At 40.7% G+C, this 25,636-nt stretch overlaps 1 protein-coding gene across 1 annotated transcript in view; it reads right to left on the bottom strand.

Moving 5' to 3' along the window:
• The window catches only part of fam151b (family with sequence similarity 151 member B), a 35,881-nt gene that overhangs the window by 3,024 nt on the left and 7,221 nt on the right, over positions 1–25,636 (bottom strand). The window contains exons 2-4 of the mRNA XM_061986581.1: positions 16,880–17,039; positions 16,578–16,795; positions 3,680–3,815 (exon numbers count right to left, since the gene is read on the bottom strand). Coding sequence (XP_061842565.1) covers positions 3,680–3,815; positions 16,578–16,795; positions 16,880–17,039 — 514 coding nt within the window. The remainder of the gene's footprint in view (positions 1–3,679; positions 3,816–16,577; positions 16,796–16,879; positions 17,040–25,636) is intronic.

Here is a 25,636-nt window from a genome sequence, read left to right as displayed (position 1 = left end):
ACGTTTCTGCTCCGTCAAAACTTCCCATAGTGACGTCAAATGTTGCATTGTTCTTTTTTTGCCATGGTGTACTGTTGTGGATGAGAATGGAGTTTTTTGCGTGGATGATGATGTTTCTTTCGTTGCCTGTGATTGAGTCGTAGTCTGAGGCGAAGTCTAGTGCTTGAGTCAGTAGGTCTTGCGTGATGGAAGGGTAAAATTCCTCGATATCAAAGGAGATAAAGTTGTGCTGTTGTTTGTCTTGGATGTTGTTGAACCATTTGATTACTGCTGCTGTATTTCTCCATTGGTTGAGTGGTGTTTTGTCCTTGATTTTTGTGTTGACTCTGTCCAGGATTATTTTGCTGATTTTTCCTATTTCAGATTTAGTTGGGTTTATTAGTCGGCATGTTGGGTTATTTGCGAAGTTGGGTTTGTGATCCTTCAATGTGATGAAGGCTTCCTTGTTGGCTGTGGCGTCCACCCTGTCCTCAATGTCCAGTTCAGCCGCGATCCTTTTATTTTCCAGGTGGATGTTCTGTAAGGTGTTGGGTTGCGCTTTTTTGTATGATTTGGTGATGCTTCTGTCCAGTAAGGTGTGGTGTTCTGGTATGTCCATTCTGTAGAAGTTTGTGGTTTTATCGGCAGCTATGATGAGGTTGTTTACTTTCTTGATGCGCTCCTTGTCATTTTTCAGCTTGGTGAGGAGTGGGTTGCGGATTGGCTTGAATTTGACTGATTGTATCATTTTGAGCATGTCGTTCTCAAAATCCTTTAGTTCCTCAACTGTGGGTGGGTTCTTGGTAGATTTGAATCCGTAAGTTTCCTTTTGCATTCCTTTTGTTTCAGGGTGGAGGAAAAAATGTGCTTTCCACCGCATCCTTCTTAGGAAGTGTTCCGTCTTTTCTATGAGCCTTAGCTTGTAGTCATCACGATTGAAGCCAACAAGCAAACCGTCAACTTTCTTGACGTCACTTTCAACCTGAGAAATAACAGCTACCAACCATTCACGAAACCCAACACAACACTCCAATACGTGCACCATGACAGCAACCACCCACCCACCACCACGAAAAGAATACCTACCGGAATCAATAAAAGGCTATCGATGCTGTCATCTAGCAAAGCTGAATTTGACCAAGCAACCCCCCCGTACCAAAAAGCCCTTGATGAAAGCGGATACAATTTCACCCTCACCTATGAACCCACGCCAGGAAACCAGCCAAAAAAGAACAGAAAACGAAACGGCATCATCTGGTACAACCCCCCATACAGCAAAAACGTCTCAACGAACATTGGACACAAATTCCTCAACCTGATTGACAAACACTTTCCCAAAGACAACACCCTAAGAAAAGTATTCAACAAGAACAACATCAAATTGAGCTACAGCTGCATGAACAATATACGACAAATCATCTCAAACCACAACAAAATAATTGCAAATGAGCCGTCGACCCCCAGTCAGAACGACTCCAAAACCAACAAAGCATGTAACTGTCGAAAGAAACCTGATTGCCCCCTCAACGGGGGATGCTTACAAACATCAGTTGTCTACCAATCTAAGGTAATACGCAAGGACATTAGCACATCCGACACATATGTAGGATTAACCGAGGGTGAATTCAAAACCAGATGGAACAACCACAAGGCTTCTTTCAGGAACAAAAACCTGCGAAATACCACAGAACTCAGCAAACACATTTGGGACCTCAAAGACAATAATGTTGAATATTCAATAACATGGCAAATTCTTGCATCCAGCACACCTTACAATAGTGGTAATAAAAGATGCAACCTATGCTTGAAAGAGAAACTGTTTATTATCTACCGTCCAGACCTGTCATCCCTCAACAAGCGCAGCGAAATTGTAACAACATGCCGCCATAGACGGAAACACCTCCTAGGTAACACATGAACCAATCACCACGCCCCTAGGCCAGCCTGTACCCACCCACTCTGTGCCCTATATAAACCATGGTATGCGAATGCTCCCATTAAAATCTCCTGACGATTGAGGGTACCCCCCTCATGAAACAGGCCTGTAGAGATGAAATAGTCTTGTGATTTTTTTCCCACACACATATATATATATATATATATATATATATATATATATATATATATATATATATATATATATATATATATATATATATATCACAACCATTCTAAATTATTTTGCATTTAGCCCATTTTGAATGATTTGAAATGATTACAATTAATTAAAAACACATTTTAAACATCTATTTTCTTTATTTTTTCAACTTCATAGCTCCATACAACTTTGTTGGGCTAAATGTGTGCTAAAAGACGCTTGATACTGTCACATTTTTTTTACTCGGCCGTTACACGTAGGAATCTTTGGGCATCTCACGATTCAATTACAATTCAGGGGCTGAATTATTTATGTATCTTTAATTTATATATTGTATATCAAAATTACATTGTATATGTTTAATATATTGTATATTATAATACATTACAAATGTATTATGTTTAATTTATACGTGTGTATACTTGTGCCGTCTATCTACTATCACATCTATGGCTGAAAGTGTTGCAGGCCTTACTGGATGGAAATTATTTTCACTCCTGACTAATGATATTAATCTACTTGCTCGTTTCCTATTCTTATTTTTTTGGTACCAACCGAAACCCTCCAGTCCTACTGGGTACAGATTCAGTCAGTGAAACTACCTCTAGGTAAAGTTGCAATTTTTAATGCCAACAAAAAAATTGACTCAAAAACGCTCTAATTTAAGTAAAGCAAGGCTCCACTTTTCCAAAAAGGCCCTAGATTGATGCTAATATACATTAGATTTGCTATTGATATGCTACTGATTAGCATTAGTGATTTTACATGGCCATTTTAACACCTCCAAATTTGTTAATGAATACTAAAACAAAGAGGCACTTTACAATCAAACAGCTGGTGCTTAATAAGTACAATACTTACAGAAAACAAAAAAACAGACCAAAAACTATTCACTACTGCCATCTAACGTCTTGGACTTGCAACTGTAATTGCAACCTAATGTCATGCTTGAGACTCAGAAATGTGATAATGAAAATAAGATTCAACAACTGGATAGCAGTTATCATAATCAGCTAATTTTTGAAAGTTGCAATAAAAATTGAGATGTTATTGTCAAAAACAATTTATACTTATTAACACACAAAAAAGTACAGAAACTTTGAAGCGTTGTTTTACCAGGTATTGGTAATTTGTACTGTATTGGTTCAAATGTGAACGGTACCCATCCCCAACTGTCTCGATTACTTTATTTAACATCGGTAAATAACATTTAAAAAAAAAACAAAAAAAACATAGGTAAATAATATTTGGACATTTGTCCATCGATTTAGCATTTTCCACATTTTAATTGTGATGTATCGGAGAATCGATCATTTTTCCCACCTCTATCAGCTGGAGTGTTAATTTTGTTTTCTGTTTAATGCTGTTTATTGATTATTACACTCTTTGTTTCGAGCGACAAGAAGACGACGGACTGTTTTAAACGTATTTCCACAGGAATATTCAGTATTCAGGCAGACTTACGACTCCAGGTTTCAAATACTTCTGTCAAGTTTGTGTTTTTTTTTGTCATATCCAAAGTGAACTGCATATATGAAGTAATGTCACAATCATCATTTGATTATGGTCTTTGCTAATCACAAATGTGGGAGAGACAGTCACCTATTGGACTCTTGCAGCAACCATGTGAGCTGAGAAACGGACTTGGCCAGAAGAGCTGCACGCACTGGGAAGGTGACCAGATGTTTGAGGCCTCGACAAATGGCCTCCATCTCATGCACCATGTCCCAACTGTAACCTGAAGAAAGTCCATATTTTAGTGAAGGTTTGTACACACAATAGAAAGTGCTTTACAGTACTGTATATCTACAAAACCCAAATCAAAGTTGGCACGTTGTGTAAATCTTAAATAAAAACAGAATACAATGATTTACAAATCCTTTTCAACTTATATCCAATTGAAAGACAAGATATTTAATGTTCGAACTGAGAAACATAATTTTTTTTTGCAAATAACCATTAACTTAGAATTTAATGGCAGCAACACATTGCAAAAAAGTTGGCACAGGGGCATTTTTACCACTGTGTTACATGGCCTTTCCTTTTAACAACACTCAGTTAACATTTGGAAACTGAGGAGACCAATTTTTGAAGCTTTTCAGGTGGAATTATTTCCCATTCTTGCTTGATGCTTGATTCTTGCTTAAGTTGTTCAACAGTCCAGGGTCTCTGTTATCGTATTTTAGGGTCCATATTACGCCAAACATTTTCAATGGGAGACAGGTCTGGACTACAGGCAGGCCAGTCTAGTACCCGCACTCTTTTACTATGAAGCAGTTGTAACACGTGGCGTGGCATTGTCTTGCTGAAATAAGCAGGGGCGTCTATGATAACGTTGCTTGAATGGCAACATATGTTGCTCCAAAATCTGTATGTACCTTTCAGCATTAATGGTGACTTCACAGATGTGTAAGTTACCCATGACTTGGGCACTAATACACCCCCATCACAGATGCTGGCTTTTGAACTTTGCGCCTTAAACAAATAAATAAATAAATGATAAATGGGTTGTACTTGTATAGCGCTTTTCTACCTTCAAGGTACTCAAGGCGCTTTGACACTACTTCCACATTTACCCATTCACACACACATTCACACACTGATGGAGGGAGCTGCCATGCAAGGCGCTAACCAGCACCCATCAGGAGCAAGGGTGAAGTGTCTTGCTCAGGACACAACGGACATGACGAGGTTGGTACTAGGTGGGGATTGAACCAGGGACCCTCGGGTCGCGCACGGCCATTCTTCCACTGCGCCACGCCGTCCCTAAAACAATCCTGATAGTTCTTTTCCTCTTTGTTCCGGAGGACACAACGTCCACAGTTTCCAAAAACAATTTGAAATGTGGACTCGTCAGACCACAGAACACTTTTACACTTTGCATCAGTCCATCTTAGATGAGCTCGGGTCCAGCGGAGCCGGCGGCGTTTCTGGGTGTTGCATGGTAATGCCTGAGGGATCGAAGGTCACGGGCATTCAATGTAGGTTTTCGGGCTTGCCACTTACGTGCAGTGTTTTCTCCAGATTCTCTGAACCCTTTGATGATATTACGGACCGTAGATAGTGAAATCCCTAAATTCCTTGCAATAGCTGGTTGAGAAATTTTGTTCTTAAACTGTTAGACAATTTGCTCACGCATTTGTTCACAAAGTGGTGACCCTCACCCCCTCCTTGTTTGTGAATGACTGAGCATTTCATGGAAGTATTTTGTCTTTGCAGTCTATTTAATTGAATATAGGTTGAAAAGGATTTGCAAATCATTGTATTCTGTTTTTATTTACGAATTACACAATGTGCCAACTTCACTGGTTTTTGAGTTTGTAACAAACATAACAAGGAGGTGATGGATCAACTATGTCTTTATTAATAAGACAAAGCAACAACAATGACAAGCTGAACTGTGTCGTATGCGCTACTCTGCCATCACACGCGCTCACACAGAAGTTCCTTTGGTGCTCTCACAAATGATCCGAAATCACAAAAATCCTTAACTTTTTGTGTACGTGTGTGCTCTTGGAAGAGGCGCCGTCAAAGGAGGGCTGTTTCTCCCTGAGGTGCAGGTAGACCGCTGAGTCTGGACCTGAAGAGTTGCCCATCTATGCTGTGCCATGCGTCGGCATAGTGGTTGTTTTGTTTCCCCAACATATGAATCAGTGCATTCATCATTACACTGGAAAGCATACACCAGGTTGTTTTTGTGGGTGTGAGGTGTCACCCCCTGCTATTGGAGTATAAATATTTGGGGTTTTGGCACCAGCTGCTAGACTAGATCTGACCAGTCTAAGACAAGATCTGAACAGTCTAAGACTAGATGTGACCAATCTAAGTCTATGAGCATGAACTGATGAAGCCAACTTGGATGAGAGGCGAAACGTCTTCTAAGAAAAACCAAACAGTCCAGTTGTGATAGATTGAATGCGCTGAGATGACATTTGACCTAATGAATGAGAATATCCATAGACGTTTTTCATATATAAGCCGCACCTACTAACGTTTAGAAAAAACAGATAATGTATGGAACATATTTTTTTCTTCTAAAAGTTCGTAGGTGTGGCTCATGTCCCGCAGTGCTCTATAGCAGGGGTCCCCAAACTTTTTGACTCGGGGGCCGCATTGGGTTAAAGAAATTTGGCCGGGGGCCAGGTTGTGTATATATATATATATATATATATATATATATATATATATATATATATATATATACTGTATATATATATATATATATATATATATATATATATATATATATATATATATATATATGTATATGTATATATATATATATATATATATATATATATATATACACATATATATGTATATGTATATGTATATATATATATATATATATATATATATATATATATATATATACAGTATATATATGTGTATATATATATATATATACAGTATATATATGTGTATATATATATATATATATATATATATATATATATATATATATGTATATACATTGTCTTTATAATCCGTTTTGTCATTTAACATCAATTAACATTGATGTTCATCAACATTTAACATTGTCACGTTATCGATGGGAAAATGCCTGAGCGGCTAGGAGACACCAAGAGTAACAAGCGGTAGAAAATGGATTAGAAAGGAAAGATTAAAAAATAAATAAAAAATGAATAAATAAAAATAAAATAAAATAAAATAAAAACCTTTTTTTTTTAACTTGGGACTTCCTGTGGGCCGGATTTTGGATGCTGGGGGGCCGTAGTTTGGGGACCCCTGCTCTGTAGTCTGGAAAATACAGTAAGTCTGCTTTGGCATCTTTTTCTACAAGAGTTTGTCTCATCACAATTAAGCACTTGGTGCGGTATGAAGCCTGCTTCTTCAATCTCTTCAATATACAAAAGGGCTGACAACGGGACACAAAATGAATGAATGCAGCGTTTGTACGTAGAGACATAGTTCTCACACAGAGGCATATTCTGCGTTTTGTAAAAGTTTGTAAACCGAAAAGTTAGCAAATAGAGGGTGTCGTAAACCAAGGTTCCAGTGCATGTTAAACAGAGGTGGGTAGAGTACTCAAAAATTTTACTCAAGTAAGAGTACCGTTACTTTAGAACATGAATCAAGTAAAAGTAAAAAATAATCATCAAAATAATTATTCTGTGAAAGAAATACTCAAGTATTGAGTAAGATGTGAGTAACTTCTGATTTATATAGTGTTTTTAACGGTTTTTAGACTACAATTGTAGTGTGTGTGTGTGCGTGCCTGTGTGTGCGTGTGTAAATTACAAAAAGCATATACAATTTTTTGCAACATGTTTTCTCTAGTTAGAAATGGAATGTCAACATATCTACTGACACAGATGACAGCAAATGATAAACATTTTATTTTTACTCATTTGAAAGAAGTCATTGAAGATGTGTGCTGCCTTGTCTGATGCTATGCCATACGCAGTGTGCCTCTCGTAAACCAGGGGGCGTGTGTGGTCATTGCATCTTTTTTTAGCTACCGGTATGTTAGAATGAAGTACAAGTAGAGAATGCTACATGCTAGCAAGCTAGCGTTAGTAACTTTCAAGCTACGGACCTAACAGATAAGTACAACTTTCCACTGCTCTTTGGTGTTTTTGGTAATGATTTAATTCGTTTGAATGACACTTGTGGTTTTAAAAATCACTATATATATATATATATATATATATATATATATATATATATATATATATATATATATATATATATATCCATCCATCCATCCATCCATCCATCCATTTCCTACCGCTTATTCCCTTTTGGGGTCGCGGGGGGTGCTGGAGCCTATCTCAGCTACAATCGGGCGGAAGGCGGGGTACACCCTGGACAAGTCGCCACCTCATCGCAGGGCCAACACAGATAGACAGACAACATTCACACTCACATCCACACACTAGGGCCACTTTAGTGTTGCCAATCAACCTATCCCCAGGTGCATGTCTTTGGAGGTGGGAGGAAGCCGGAGTACCCGGAGGGAACCCACGCAGTCACGGGGAGAACATGCAAACTCCACACAGAAAGATCCCGAGCCCGGGATTGAACCCAAGACTACTCAGGACCTTCGTATTATGAGGCTGATGCACTAACCCCTCTTCCACTGTGCTGCCCATATATATATATATATATATATATATATATATATATATATATATATATATATATATATATATATATATATATATATATATATATATATATATATATATATATATATATATATAATAGTCTTGTGATTTTTTTCCCACACATACATATATTGCGCTCTACTACGGTATCGAGCACTATTTTTTGGATAACCTTATTAAGACATATACTCCGCTCCAAATTGACATTTGTTGAGCACTGTACGACGATCAGAAATGGAAAAATTCAACATCGACTACTCCACGAAGAACATTCCCATACCCGCGCAGAATGACTACAAGCTAAGGCTCATAGAAAAGACGGAACACTTCCTAAGAAGGATGCGGTGGAAAGCACATTTTTTCCTCCACCCTGAAACAAAAGGAACGCAAAAGGAAACTTACGGATTCAAATCTACCAAGAACCCACCCACAGTTGGGGAACTAAAGGATTTTGAGAACGACATGCTCAAAATGATACAATCAGTCAAATTCAAGCCAATCCGCAACCCACTCCTCACCAAGCTGAAAAATGACAAGGAGCGCATCAAGAAAGTAAACAACCTCATCATAGCTGCCGATAAAACCACAAACTTCTACAGAATGGACATACCAGAACACCACACCTTACTGGACAGAAGCATCACCAAATCATACAAAAAAGCGCAACCCAACACCTTACAGAACATCCACCTGGAAAATAAAAGGATCGCGGCTGAACTGGACATTGAGGACAGGGTGGACGCCACAGCCAACAAGGAAGCCTTCATCACATTGAAGGACCACAAACCCAACTTCGCAAATAACCCAACATGCCGACTAATAAACCAAACTAAATCTGAAATAGGAAAAATCAGCAAAATAATCCTGGACAGAGTCAACACAAAAATCAAGGACAAAACACCACTCAACCAATGGAGAAATACAGCAGCAGTCATCAAATGGTTCAACAACATCCAAGACAAACAACAGCACAACTTTATCTCCTTTGATATCGAGGAATTTTACCCTTCCATCACGCAAGACCTACTGACTCAAGCACTAGACTTCGCCTCAGACTACGACTCAATCACAGGCAACGAAAGAAACATCATCATCCACGCAAAAAACTCCATTCTCATCCACAACAGTACACCATGGCAAAAAAAGAACAATGCAACATTTGACGTCACTATGGGAAGTTTTGACGGAGCAGAAACGTGTGAACTCGTTGGGAGTTTCCTCCTCTCCCAGCTCGCTGGCCTCAATCTGAACCTTGGTATTTACCGTGATGACGGACTGGCAGTGTGTCGCGCCTCGCCAAGGAGCAGCGAGAATACCAAGAAGCGCATATGCCAAATTTTCAAAGAGAACGGCCTACGGATCACGATTGAAGCCAACAAGCAAACCGTCAACTTCCTTGACGTCACTTTCAACCTGAGAAATAACAGCTACCAACCATTCACGAAACCCAACACAACACTCCAATACGTGCACCATGACAGCAACCACCCACCCACCACCACGAAAAGAATACCTACCGGAATCAATAAAAGGCTATCGATGCTGTCATCTAGCAAAGCTGAATTTGACCAAGCAACCCCCCCGTACCAAAAAGCCCTTGATGAAAGCGGATACAATTTCACCCTCACCTATGAACCCACGCCAGGAAACCAGCCAAAAAAGAACAGAAAACGAAGCGGCATCATCTGGTACAACCCCCCATACAGCAAAAACGTCTCAACTAACATTGGACACAAATTCCTCAATCTGATTGACAAACACTTTCCCAAAGACAACACCCTAAGAAAAGTATTCAACAAGAACAACATTAAATTGAGCTACAGCTGCATGAACAATATACGACAAATCATCTCAAACCACAACAAAACAATTGCAAATGAGCCGTCGGCCCCCAGACAGAGCGACTCCAAAACCAACAAAGACTGTAACTGTCGAAAGAAACCTGATTGCCCTCTCAACGGGGGGTGCTTACAAGCATCAGTTGTCTACCAATCTAAGGTAATACGCAAGGACATTAACACATCCGACACATATGTAGGATTAACCGAGGGAGAATTCAAAACCAGATGGAACAATCACAAGGCTTCTTTCAGGAACAAAAACCTGCGAAATACCACAGAACTCAGCAAACACATTTGGGACCTCAAAGACAATAATGTTGAATATTCAATAACATGGCAAATTCTTGCATCCAGCACACCTTACAATAGTGGTAATAAAAGATGCAACCTATGCTTGAAAGAGAAACTGTTTATTATTTACCGTCCAGACCTGTCATCCCTCAACAAGCGCAGCGAAATTGTAACAACATGCCGCCATAGACGGAAACACCTCCTAGGTAACACATGAGCCAATCACCACGCCCCTAGGCCAGCCTGTACCCACCCACTTTGTGCCCTATATAAACCATGGTATGTGAATGCTCCCATTAAAATCTCCTGATGATTGAGGGTACCCCCCTCATGAAACAGGCCTGTAGAGATGAAATAGTCTTGTGATTTTTTCCCCACACATACATATATATATATATATATATATATATATATATATATATATATATATATATATATATATATATATATATATATATATATATATATATATATATATATATATAAAAAGATCGTTATTTTAGTTAGGCTGACCATATTCTGAAATCCCAAAAAGAGGACACATAAATGAGTGCCAAGGCGGGCAGCACGTCAAGGCCGGGACTAGGTGAAAATTTGCCAATGATACTCGAACTTGCTTTATAAATAATATATTTATTTAAATAAAGCATTTTTTTCTCCTTTGTGACAGCAGTGTTGGCGCTAGGAATGTTCAAAATGGGGTCCCAGGGACCCCATCAAGTCATAAAAATGTGGTCCCACAGTAAATTTTTGGGGTCCCACTTTTTTGTAAGCGTTTTGAAAAAAACTTATAAACGTATGCATTGTCCTGTTATATCTCACATTCTATATTGTGTTTTGGAAAAAGAATGTCATAATTGTTACTTAATTCATTAAAAAAAAAGAAAAAAGAAAACTAATTTGTATACATATGTAAATGTATTCAGTTATAAACATTCATTCACTTTCTTCTTTCCTTCATGGATCTGAACTTTTCCGCTGCTGGTAGTTTTTTCTATGTTTTTATTTAATAAGTTGTAGGTGTATTTATTTCAGTATAAAAGTGTAAAAAGTGTTTTGCTTCGGTCATGAAATGATGATAATGATGTGCCAGGGCATACATACATTTAATATTTAACGCTTAAATCTCTGGAGTCTACATCAAGTTCAGATCCATCCCTCATTTCAAAATGTTTTCGTTTTTTTTATGTTGTTTTTTGTTTGTTTGTTTTCCGCCCTTTTTTGTCAAACAAAACTATGTTTTTAATGTCAAACACACAAAATATGCAAAAACTTCCACCAAAAATATTTTTCAAAGTGCAATATTTGATGTGACGTAATCGGAACCTTGGATAGGTCAATAATTCATAATAACACTGATTTTGATTCAATATTATGTTTTGAGCAATGACAGTTTGAAAGAAAAAAACCCAGCTTTGTTTTATTAGTCAACATTGCAACTTTTTCTAAATTACATTTCACCTTTAAGCGTTTTTGTTTATTTTAATAGTATTTTTAGAATGTGCCGTGGGTCTTTAAAACATTAGCTGTGGGCCGCAAATGGCCTCCGGGGCACACTTTTGACACCCCTGCTATAGATAATAAAAAATTAAATCTGATAAATCTATGGATAAAAGGCAGAGCCTGGAGACGCATGCGCGTTTATCATAACGCACAGTCACCATCTCTGTTTCAGTAAACAATGATGGTGATGACGTTACTGTCAGCGATGCTAAATTGTCAACCACTTCTTCTAGAGACTCCTTTTGACCACTCCTCGCACATTAACACTTCAAAAGGCAAACAATTGCCCCGTTTTTTGACCTGCAAAGTATGTTTTTGGGGTGGAGGAGTCTGCTTGGGGGCTGGTTAGCTTGAAGCTAACAGCTAACCTGTCTCCATCCTCGAACGATGTGGATTCTGCGGGAGATAAAAGTGAAGTTTCCATGAACTCACAAAGACTAAAATAACTAATTTACTGGAGTTAAAAATGTTGACTTTACACTCACCTTAGTGTTTACCATGCAGTCTTTATTTTGACAGCCCCTCGCGGTAAACTTGTCCAAGTGCAAAGTGAAGCAGTAGTTGTCATTGATAAAACTTTTGGCGAATCAAAATAAAAACGCAATAAACGGGGACGGAAATTTGACCCGGCAAATATAAACAAAACAAAACACTGGCGGAAAGCGATAATCGATACAATAAAAAAAACAAGCAAACCGGGTGTCTTGTCTGTCTCTCCACTCCCTTTACCATGAATTGATTAACGTGGACCCCGACTTAAACAAGTTGAAAAACTTATTCGGGTGATACCATTTAGTGGTCAATTGTACGGAATATGTACTGTACTGTGCAATCTACTAATAAAAGTTTCAATCAATCAATCAATCCCTCGCTCTCTCGCGCTCTCTGTCTCTGCCCCTCCCTCACAAATGCTGCTGCGTACGCACACCTTCACAATTTGTTTTGTTTTCAATCCCTTCTTAACCCTGAACGTTCATTGAAAATACACGCAACCCTAACTCAAAATGCCGGACATTTGAGGCATTTAAGAAACTTCGCCCGGACAGCCCCGCAAAAGAGGACATGTCCGGGGAAAAGAGGACGTATGGTCAGTCTATTTTAGTCAACTGTTGTAGGAGGTTTCTGTTCAGCAGTTCTCTCAAGCAGCCAGGATGTTCTGGTGTCATGTCTTCTTTGGGAACATTATGACACTTCTTAAACAAGTAAGTTTCTATTTTATTATATAGTTTAAAATACGGACCTAGTTCAGCTTCTTATAGCTGTACTTTGTGCTTGTTTGGTGAAATGGTTTCTAACGTCACTACTGCTTGCTTTGGATTGGTGAAGCACAGTCACGTGACCGTGCCTACGGAAGGAAGGCTTACTGACAAAAGACTACATCTTTGCAAACCTTAATGACATTGATATAAATAATTGTGATAAAAATAAATGTAACAATCGGAATGAAATTCAATGTACTAAAATATACTCAAGTAAAAGTAAAGTATGTTGCATTAAAACTACTCGACAAGTACAATTTATCTAAAAAGTTACTTAAGTAAATGTAGCGTTAAAATGTTAAAATAGGCCTTCTCTGCTGCCCTATCATAACCAGAAATCATTAAAGATAAAAGTAATTTTTAATTTACTTTCTCTAAATATCTAAAAGTATTCATATTCTCTTCATGTCATACTATGCTCGTTCCAGTGCTGTTGTTTTTACTTTTAGTTGGTATCCAATCAGAATTCAGCTAGCTTATGTTGCCATGCTGTACGAAATCAGCCAGAGGCTTTCAGAATCAACAATGCTGGCGTCCGTGCACTGTAAGCGATCGGGGACATACAGGGGATAGACCAGGGGTGCTCACACTTTTTCTGCAGGCGAGCTACTTTTCAATTGATCAAGTCGTGGGGTTCTACCTCATTCATATATATAATTTATATTTACTTATTTATGAAATATATATTTTTGTTAATAAGTTAAAGGTGTTTAATGATAATGCAAGCATGTTTAACACATAGTTAATATTGTTAATAAATTAAAGGTGTTTAATGATAATACAAGAATGTTTAATACATATAGTTAATATTGTTAATAAATTAAAGGTGTTTAATGATAATACAAGAATGTTTAATACATATAGTTAATATTGTTAATAAATTAAATGTGTTTAATGATAATACAAGTATGTTTAATACATATAGTTAATATTGTTAACAAGTTAAAGGTGTTTAAAGATAATGCAAGCATGTTTAATACATATAATTAATATTGTTAACAAGTAAAAGGTGTTTAATGATAATACAAGCATGTTTAATACATATAGTTAATATTATTAATAAGTTAAAGGTGTTTAAAGATAACGCAGGCATGTTTAACACATATAGTTAATATTGTTAACAAGTTAAGTGAAACGACTGGGTCGCATAGTGATGCGGGTGTGGTTCTCCCAAGGATGCAGACGGCTTCGGACACAGCTTGCAGGTAGGAAAATGATTTATTTTAAAAATAAATCATATGATGGATAAACAAAAAAACATGCATGTAGCACAAAAGGCAAAACAAAAGGACTAGCGTGGGAGCTAGCAGGAAAAAATAGCATAGCGTGAAAAGCTAGCAGAATCAAAGTAGTCGTTAACAGTTGTATGAGAACAAACTACGAAGCCAGACCGAGTGAGGCCAGAGCAAAGACTAAATAGCCCTCTGATTAGCGCCCGGGCAACAGGTGCGCGTCCCGAACACTAACCAGAGGCAGGTGCGTACAATCTGCCGTCATGGCAACAGAAACAAACTAAACTCAAGGTGCTGAAAACACGTGACACAAACATAAACAAACTCTGATCCGGGCAGCGGATCGTAACATTAAGGTGTTTAAAGATAATGCAAGCATGTTTAATACATATAATTAATATTGTTAACAAGTTAAAGGTGTTTAATGATAATACAAGCATGTTTAATACATATAGTTAATATTATTAATAAGTTAAAGGTGTTTAAGGATAATACAAGCATGTTTAATACATATACCGGTAGTTTATATTAATAATAAGTTAAAGGTGTTTAAGGATAATACAAGCATGTTTAACACATATAGTTAATATTGTTAACAAGTTAAAGGTGTTTAATGATAATACAAGCATCCATCCATCCATTTTCTACCGCTTATTTGTTTAACACATATAGTTAATATTGTTAACAAGTTAAAGGTGTTTAATGACAATACAAGCATGTTTAACACATATAGTTAATATTGTTAATAAGTTAAAGGTGTTTAAAGATAATGCAGGCATGTTTAACACATATAGTTAATATTGTTAACAAGTTAAGGTGTTTAAAGATAATACAGGCATGTTTAACACATATAGATTCCTTTCTTTCATGAAGACAAGAATATAAGTTGGTGTATTACCTGATTGTGATGACTTGCATTGATTGGAATCAGACAGTAGTGCTGATAAGGTCCGCATTTTTGAATGGAGGAGAAAAAAAGTCCTCCTTTCTGTCCATGAAAGTGGTTGGTTTTTGGCATTTTATTTATACAGTTTCCGTACTCCTTTGTATACACTTTACAAGAAATACATTGTCGGCAAACTCCGTAGCTTGCTAGCTTGTGCACGCCAGCTTTCTGAGACTCTTATTTTGGTAGCGCAGGCAGGATGAAGTAGCGCTTTTATTGTGCAACTGTGCAGTCGGTCTTTGGAGTTTTGACGACAGGTACGGCGCCAGAGTCTGTTGAAATAAAGTGTTTCTCGCCTTCCAGTCGGTAATTTTAATGAGCTGGCAGCAGCCAGCGTCATCTCAGAAGACCCTCGGGTGCCGTGAATGTCAATCAAGTGACGAAAGTGACGTCATAGTGAAGATTTATGATCGCTCATTTTTAGGACTATTTTTTTAATGGCTGGCTGGTGATCGACTGACACACCCTCCGAGATCGACCGGTAGCTCGCGATCGACGTAATGAGCACCCCTGGGATAGACAGTTGTAATAGCCAATCAGATCATGAGTTGTTGTCAGTAAGGCCTTCTAGATGGCCTGTGACATTTACGCATCCTGTGATTGGATACTCATCGGGACCGTTAGCGGATGAATTTGAGAACACATAGAATAGAGAGACAGTTGCGATAGCCAATCAGATCACAAGTTGTTGACAGTAGCCTATCCAAGTAGCCTGATGTTAACGAGACTGTGACTCACTTGTCACTCCAAAGTGAGTATCCAATCACAAGTTTAAATTTAGCAGGAAGCAGGAAGTGTTGCGCCGTAGCCAGACCGGGATAGCAGAGAAGGAGAACAAAACGTTGATTCTGGCGATGAAATTGGGAACGGCGTCAAATAGGTTTGAATAAGTTCAAATACTTAATTTTTTCACTTTTAATATGTATTTTGCAATTTTGATTTTGACAGTACCACATAAGATCTTATATGTTTTAATTGCTGATGCATTCTAATTGATTTTTAAATGCGCCAGAAAATAACCCGTTTTGTTTACTGTTGATGTGATCAATGCCCAGTAGGGCGTAAATGTGTTCCATTATAGTATTTCTCCAGCAATGGTCATGTGGTGACATCAATGATGGTATTTTGAGAGGTAATCTTTGAAGTCGGACATCACTGAAGGCCTAGGTGGGAAACGCACGGCCCGTCACTGCCCAGCTCTAATGCCCACAGTGCCACAGTCTGTTCAAAACTAAACAAGTAAAGTTCCTGCACCCTACTGTCACCAAAAAGAAGTAAAAAAAAAAAAAAACGTCACCTGGATTATCAGTCCCAGCAGTCCAGCCAGTTGTCCAGCCAATGGAAAGCACAACGTTACTGGGAAGCGTTCTCACAATACTCAGGAAAGCTTGAGGTTCCAACGGTGCTTTTTGACCCCCAGGTCCTGTGAGGATATCGGCGTTGACCCACACCGGAACGCGGACCTGAGACAGCACCTCTTGCAACATGGAGGTGGAGAGAGACACCGCCTCCAGGCTTAACGGAGAAACTCAAGGTTAGCATCAAACGCAACCTCACCTTACTTGGGAAGAACACAATCTGTTGTTACATATGTGTCACCTCTTGAAGTCTAGTTTCACACCCTTGTTGTGCAGCCTGACTCTTTCAAGCCACTCCTTCAGAGTGATGTCACTGTCAGTGTCAGGGGGGTGCGCCATGATCGGCTCTTTGGGGTCACAACCTCTCATTAATATGTCCGCTTCAATCATATGAGTGGGACCTAAGAGCACAAGTAATGTTTGTTTTGTTACTGAATGTGTAAAAGTCTTCACCATGCTGTTCATGTACGTACGTATCAGAATCAGAAGTTTTTATTGCCATTGTTTGAGAACGGGTTCACAAACTAGGAATTTTTCTTGGTGCAATCGTGCAACATAAAACACATATAACACAGAATAGGTAATAAAAAGAGCTGTAACTGAGCTATCAGATCTTGTTATTGTTCATGTGCCTGATGGCCGAGGGGAAAAAACTGTTCAGGTGGCGGGAGGTGTGAGTCTGGATGGACCGTAGTCTCCTGCCTGTGGGGAGAGAAGAATAGAATAGAATAGAATATATCTTTATTGTCATTGTACATTGTACAACGAAATTGTAAGCAAAACTAATTTAGTGCAAATTCATAACACATAAAAACATAAGAACATAGATACAGTATATAGATAAAAATACATAAAATACATAAAAATACCAATCACACAGCTCACATGCACAGTCATTATTGTCGTCTTGTGTCCAGCACACTATTGCTCTCGGGTAAAAAGTGTTCTTAAGTCTGTTTGTCCGGCATTTTATTGTCCTGCATCTCCTGCCCGAGGGCAGCAGTTCAAAAAGTTTATGTCCAGGGTGAGATGGGTCCCTTATGATGTTTTGGGCCTTTTTGAGGCACCTGGCACTGTACAGTTCATCTAGGGAGGGGAGAGAGCAGCCAGTGATCTTCATTGCAGTTTTTATGACCCTCTGAAGTGCATTTCTCTCTGCCGCCGTGCAGCTGGCATACCAAACACACATGCAGTATGTCAGCACACTCAATTGAGCAGCGATGGAAGGACACAAGCAGTTTTTGTGACAGGTTGTTCTTTTTGAGGAGTCTCAGAAAGTAAAGTCTCTGCTGTGCCTTTTTGATGGTCCCTGAGGTGTTCATACTCCACGACAGGTCTTCCTTGATCTGGATCCCCAGGAACCTGAAGTTAGAGACCCTTTCCACATAGTCCCAATTTATGTACAGTGGTTGGATGTTTATTGTTTTTTTCTTCCAGAAATCCATGATCAGCTCCTTCGTCTTGGTGGTGTTAAGGACCAGGTTGTTTTCCCTGCACCACCCAGTCAGCCGCTCCACTTCATTTCTGTAGGCAGACTCATCCCTCCCAGAAATGAGTCCCACTACTGTGGTGTCGTCTGCAAATTTAATAGTGGTATTGCTGGCATGAGCAGGGTTGTAGTCATGAGTGTAGAGGGTGTAGAGTAGGTGGCTAAGCACGCAACCCCGGGGGGAGCCGGTGCTGATGCTGATGGATGTTGAGAGGTGGGAGCCTACTCTCACCCTCTGAGAGCAATTTGTCAGGAAGTCCAGGATCCAGTGGCAGATGGAGGAAGACAGTCTTAGCCCCGTCAGTTTGGGCAGCAGTCTGTGGGGGAGGATGGTATTGAACGCAGAGCTAAAATCAACAAAAAGTAGCCTTGCATATCTCCCCTGCTGCTCTAGGTGGCTCAGAGCAGTGTGAAGGGCTGTTGCGATAGCATCCTCTGTAGATCTGTTGGCCCTGTACGCAAACTAGTGAGAGTCCAATGCAGGGGGCAGATTTGAGGTGATGTGCCCCCGAACCAGAGTTTCAAAGCACTTCATAATGATTGGTGTAAGTGCCACTGGACGGTAATCATTCAGGCTGTTTCTGCAGATTTTTTTTGCAGTGGGACAATAACAGAGTCCTTGAGACATGGTGGGACGATGTACTGGGACAAGGACTGGTTAAAAATCCTGGTAAAAACAACAGCCAGCTGGTCTGCACAGGTCTTTAGTACACGTCCAGGTACACCATCCGGTCCAGGAGCTTTCCTTGGGTTCACCCTCCTTAGTGTGCGCTGCACCTCATGTTCTTCCAACATGTGGACGTTGTCACGGGTTGAGGGTTTTGATGTGACTGCATGTGGTTGCCCCACCTCGAAGCGAGCGAAGAAGATGTTCAGTTCCTCCGCCAGCGAGGCGTCTCCGTCAGCCACAGCGAGGTTGTTGGATTTGTAGCCGGTGATGTACTTCACCCCCTGCCACACCTGCCTTGTGTTGTTGTTGCTGAGGTCTCCCTCTATTTTCTTCTGATATGTTGTCTTGGCCTCTATGATGCCTCTCCTCAGGCTGGCTCTGGCAGCACTGTACTGTGCCCCATCACCACACCTGAAGGCCTTGTTCCTCTCCTTCAGCAGGGTCCTGACCTAACCAGTCATCCAGGGCTTTTGGTTTGGATAGACCCGGTTGCGCTTCTCGTTCATAGCAATATCTGTGCAGAACTTGATATAGCTCAGCACAGATAAAGTGTAGTCGTCCAGGTCCTGCTGTTCAAAAATGCCCCAGTTTGTTCTTTCAAAGCAATCCTGGAGCTGCTGAGAGGCGCACTCAGGCCAGATTTGAACAGTTTTAGTTGTCGGGGAAGCACTTTTCCTGAGGGGGGTGTATGCTGGGATTAACAACACTGACAGGTGGTCGGACTGGCCCAAGTGTGGTAGTGGCTTAGTCCTGTAGCTACTCTTGATATTAGAGTATGCCTTGTCCAGAGTGTTTTTTCCCTAGTTGCACATTTAATGTGCTGGTGGAATTTAGGGAGCACAGTTTTAAATTCTGCATGATTAAAGTCCCCAGGAATGATGTACACCGCCTCAAGATACGCGCTTTGTTGACTGCTAATGGAGTCATGCAACACCCTGAGGGACGTACTAGCATTAGCTGCCGGTGGTATGTAAACAGCCGTTAGCATGACAACATTAAACTCCCGTGGAAGGTAGATGGGTCTGCATTGCACAGTAACCAAATCAGATGAGCAGTGACTGGTAACAGTCTTGGTGTTGGTGCACCAGCTGTTGTTGACGTAGATGCACAGCCCCCCTCCTCCTCCGCAGTCTTTGGTTCTGTCATGCCTATGTGTTGTGCAGCCCGCTAGCTCGATAGCTGTGTCCGGGATGAGCGGGTGAAGCTACGTCTCCGTGATGAGCAAAATGCAGCTGTCCCCGACCATCTTATTTGTCGCAATCTGCAGCTTCAGCTCGTCCAGCTTGTTGGCGAGGGATCTTGCATTCGATAAGAAAATGCTGGGAAGCGATGGTTTGAATGGCAGCTTGCGGAGCCTAGCTAGCACGCCAGCTCTGCAGCCCCACTTTTGCTTCCTGTTCCTCCGCCTCCTTCTCCTGGGAAATGTAATCCACGGAGAGCCCGGTGTCCTGGCTATGTCCGCCGGTATCTCGTGTAAGCGAAGTAACTCAGCTGTGACGTCTTGCTCACTCTGTAGTCCCAATTTAAGATGTTTGGGTCGACTGTAGATGTTAGTTGCCCGGCATAATGTGGACAGACACACACACCATACAAGCAAAAATAACAAAAACTTGCACCAAAAAAGAGAGCTCTGAACCAATGCGTCTATGCGCGCCGCCATCTTGGATTACATTGAATAGAGGGGAGAATAGTTTGTGTCCAGGGTGAGAAGAGTCAGCTGTGATCCGACCCACACGCCTCCTGGTCCTGGAGGAGAACAGGTCCTGGAGGGATGGGAGCTTGCAGCCAATCACCTTCTCAGCAGCACGTACGATGCGCTTCAGTCGATGCTTATCCTGGACTGTGGCGCCGGGGAACCACACAGTGATGGAGGAGGTGAGGATGGACCCAATGATGGCTGAGTAAAACTGCACCCGCATCTCGGTCGGCACCTTAAGTTTCCTCAGCTGCCGCAGGAAGTACATCCTCTGCTGGGCCTTCTTGATGAGGGAGCTGATGGTCGGCTCCCACTTGAGGTCCTGGGTGATGGTGGTGCCCAAGAAACAGGAGTCCACAATGGAGACGGGGGTGGGAGAGTCAATCAGGGTGAGGGGGGATTGTGGGGCTGTGACTCTCCTGAAGTCCATGATCATCTCCACTGTTTTTTGGGCGTTCAGCTCCAGGTTGTTGAAGCTGCACCAGGACGCCAGCCTGTCCACCTCTCTCCTGTAGGCGGACTCGTCGCCATCCGAGATGAGCCCAATGAGGGTAGTGTCGTCCGCAAACTTGAGCAGCTTTACGGACTGGTGACTGGAGGTGCAGCAGTTTGTATACAGGGAGAGAGCGAGAGTCTGGTCATTCAGGGCCTGGGGGGATTTGGGCTTATAGTTCGTAAGGGCCCTTAGCACTCTCCAAACAGCCGCAGAATCATTCGAGCTGAACTGTTCCTGTAGACAGTTAAGAGTACACAGATTTAGCTTTCTCCACTTCCCTGTTGAAGTGGTACTTCGCTTCTCTGTAGGTACTCCGGTCCCCGCTTCTCCACGCAGCCTCCTTCTTCTTGCGCAGCTGTCGGAGCTTGGGTGTGAACCAGGGCTTGTCGTTGTTATAACAAGCCCTGGTGTGTGTTGGAATGAGTTGAGTTGAGTTGAGTTTGAGTTTATTTCGAACATGCAAGATGCGCGCCTCATTGAACTGAATGTATGAGGGCACAGTGTCCGTATACTCGTCCAGATTGTCCGTGGCCGCTCCAATTGCCTCCCAGTCTGTCGTCTCCAAACATGCGCGCAGCTCCTCCACAGCCTCAGCGGTGTAAAACTTAATGGTGTTCATAACAGGTTTAGCCAGTTTCAGTCTCTGTCTGTATGAAGGGATTAAGTGCACCATCACGTGATCTGATAGTCCGAGAGCAGCGCGTATGCCTTACTTATTGTAGTGTAACAGTGATCCAAAGTGTTCTCCTCTCTGGTCGGGCATTTAATAAATTGCCTATACTTGGTTAATTCCTGGCTCAAATATCCCTTGTTAAAGTCACTAAGTACGATAACAAAGAGAGTCCGGAAAAGACCGTTCCACATGTAAGATCTGACCTGCAAGTGTGCGTTGAGCGTCATGCACGTCCGCGCTGGGCGGCATGTAGTCAGCCACCAGTATGAATGAAACAATCTCACGCGGTGAGTAAAAGGGCTTACAGTGAATGAAACGATATTCCAGAGCAGGAGAGCAGTGTTGGGATATCACCGTCACGTCTGTACACCAGTTGCTGTTGATGAAGAAGCAGAGTCCACCGCCTCTTGCTTTGCCGGAGAAGATGAAAGCCCTCCAGTTGAACCGCGCTGTCCGGGACACGCGTGCTCAGCCAAGTTTCCGTGAAGCACAAAACACAAGATGAGGAAAAGTCCTTGTTTCTTCTCATCAGCAACGCCAACTCGTCCATCTTGTTGGGAAGTGAGCGGACGTTGGAGAGAAAGATGGCAGGTAAGGGCGTGCGTAATCCTCGTCTGCGGAGACGGACGAGGGCGCCCGCTCTCTTTCCTCTTCGGTGCGGTTTCCCTTTTTTGATCAAAGAATGGACCAAATCCGCAGCTGACGCTAAGATGACCGGTAATAAGTCCGTAGGGGTGATTGATCTCATGTTCAGTAGCTCTTCGTGGATGTAAGAGCACGCGGACACACAATTTACGCACAAAAACAAATAAAACAGATACGCTTGTCGATAAAACTATATCAATGTATATCACGATAAACATGTAATCAACATCAATATGTTGCAATAAAAATGATAACATTTTCAATATTATTTTTCTTTCCATTTCAGAAGAAAGCGGAAGTTGTACAACAAGGTTGGTTCCTTTAGCCCTTTAAAGCACAGCTGTAACTTCCTGGCACTTCACCTGCAGAAAATAGTTCTTCTCAGGTTTCTCTATGTTTACATTTTCACACTTTGCACTATTTTGTTACACTTTATTAAGCATTCCTTACATATTCCTTATTTTTGCACCTTCATTTTAAGAGGTTATTGTTAAGTGCTCAATGTGATTTTAGAATTTTATTTACATTGATTGTTTTCCATGGGCAGCACGGTGATACAGTGGTTAGTGTGTGTGCCTCACAATACGAAGGTCCTGGGTTCACTCCTGGGCACGGGATCTTTCTGTGTGGAGTTTGTATGTTCTCCCCGCGTGTGTTCCCTCTGGGTACTCCGGCTTCCTCCCACCTCCAAAGACATGCACCTGGGGATAGGTTGATTGGCAACACTAAGTGGTGCCTTGTGTGTGAATGTGAGTGTGAATGTTGTCTGTCTGTTTTGGCCCTGTGATGAGGTGGCGACTTGTCTAGGGTGTACCCCGCCTTCCACCCGAATGCAGCTGAGATAGGCTCCAGCGTACCCTGCGACTCCGAAAGGGACAAGCGGTAGAAAATGGACGGGTGGATGATTGTTTTCCATGATTGTGTTGACATTTCCTTTCCTTTCTGCCGAGATAGCTGAGGGCATTATGATCAGAGGAAGGTTATTTTTATCTAATCGTGGAATGCACATACTGACACCAAGGTCCAACATACAGTGACATAATTGCTACTAAAAATGCAGCTTTTTTGGATGCAGAAACTGAATCGATGGGCAAGTGTGCATGTGTATCTAATGTTGTGACCGGGTGACTCTATATACTGTTTATGAAGTTTATTTTCGACCGTGTTTAGAAAGAAATCGGGTTGACAACTTCAAGGTATATATTTAAAACAGTGTACAGGGGTGTCCGACCTTTTTCCACCAAGCGCTGGCCGCAAACTAAAAATTCAAAGCATGCAAGGGCCATTTTGATATTTTTTTAGTCTGTAAAAAAATTATGAAAACAGAAATTACATACATATAAAGACATAACTTTGTGTGTTATAGGTAACATTATTAGTCATATATGATACCGATATCGGAGCCTTGAGCATTGGCTAATACCAATATTGATCCAATACGATAACAGCACTCATAATACATACTTTGCAGTGAGCAATGCTAGAAAACAGAACATTTTAGGTATGACAAACACTTTTCTATTTATTATCAACTGTCTGGAATTGACTTATGCTGTCTGTAAATTGAAGTTGGAACTAGTTTGTTTGGCGACACCTAGTGGTCACAACAGCTTTGCATGAGCAAATGTGCTGCAGGACTGCTTGTTTGCTGATATCGCACCGATATTAATATCAGATCGGGACACCCTTAGTTATTGCTATCAAAATTGTAGCTTTTTCCTCACTACATTATGTATTTTTGTCCTTTTTTCTACCATTTTTATTTTATCTCTTTAATTTTTCCTCCAAAAAATATGTTGTGGACCAATAAAACCCATGCTGCAGGCCGCAAATTGCCCCACGGGCCACACTTTGGACACCACTGGTGTGCCATTTAAAACATACATGTTATGATACTTTTGGAGAGGGTGGGGAGTGGTGGACCAAAAAACGTGTTATGAAAAAATACATCAAAGCATATTCAATACATGTTATGAAGTGTTTTCAATGTAGATCAATGAAATCATCACATAAGTGTTGTGTTGTATCGTTATGTGTGATTAAAACGAGTACACTGAAGGTGAAGGTGACTGCTGCGATTCATGGACGTTCCACTTCTCAACTCGGAAATCAAAAATGGCCACATCCACGAAAGTTATTTATGCGCTTGCCTTGTCTGATTAAAAAACAACTTCTGGACAACTATGAGCTCCTTCTGCTGTGTTTGTGTATGTTGAATATTAGCTGTGTCTCAATTCGGGGGCTGCATCCTTCCAAGGACCCAGCCCATGCGGTCGACAAAGTGTGGGTCCTGGCGAGAGTCCTCCAGTAGCGGCTGGAGTGATATTAATTGGGACAGTCTAGCCCAGTGGTTCTCAAATGGGGGTACGCGTACCCCTGGGGGTACTTGAAGGTATGCCAAGGGGTACGTGAGATTTTTTTTAATTATTCTAAAAATAGCAACAATTCAAAAATTATTTACAAATATAAATTAAAACCTATCTTTTTTTCCAAATAGTTCAAGAAAGACCACTACAAATGAGCAATATTTTGCACTGTTATACAATTTAATAAATCAGAAACTGATGACATAGTGCTGTATTATACTTCTTTATCTCTTTTTTTCAACCAAAAATGCTTTGCTCTGATTAGGGGGTACTGGAATTAAACAAAAATTCACAGGGGGTACATCACTGAAAAAAGGTTCAGAACCACTGGTCTAGCCTACGGGACACTTCCTGGTCACGTCAGTTGTGCCCGCCCTTACAGTTACGTCACGTAGCTGCTGCTCGGTCGCCCGAGGTTTACTAATGACAAATTGAAGAGAAGACTGTCCAATAGTTTTTTTGTGTTCTCTTGGTCCTTTACCTTATTCCAGAGGAAGTGGCTAAGAGCTCCCGGCACTGCCGACGTCTGATTTCCCTGATCATGGGAGATGGTTGTCATGGAGATGTGTCAAGTGTTGACAAGCGTTCTAAAGCTGTTATTCCTAATTATTAGTTAATGATAGATTTTTATGCTTGTGAATGCTTGTTGGAGTGGGACATGTAACCTTTAAAAACATGACATCCAGAAGATGTCCCAGAAAGAGTCCTCACGGTCTATCCCTACCACAATCTCTTATTTAGCAGTTACTTTATTAATATTCGATTCACAATTGATGTCCTTTTCTAATCGTGTCACATTGCTTGCATTATAGCCAGTAACAGTCAATATTGGAATAGTATAATATTACTGTTATCATATAATTATTTGCAATGAAGGCAGAGGAAATGAATCACAACAACTACAGTTTCAGTACATGAGTTTATTAATTTATATAGGTTATAAAAATACTTAGTTTTTAAATG

Source organism: Nerophis lumbriciformis, linkage group LG12 (genome assembly GCF_033978685.3).
Source record: "Nerophis lumbriciformis linkage group LG12, RoL_Nlum_v2.1, whole genome shotgun sequence".
Classification (NCBI taxonomy): Eukaryota; Metazoa; Chordata; class Actinopteri; order Syngnathiformes; family Syngnathidae; genus Nerophis; species Nerophis lumbriciformis.
The sequence above is the reverse complement of the archived record's forward strand: the minus strand, read 5'-3'. Positions and strand labels throughout refer to the sequence as shown.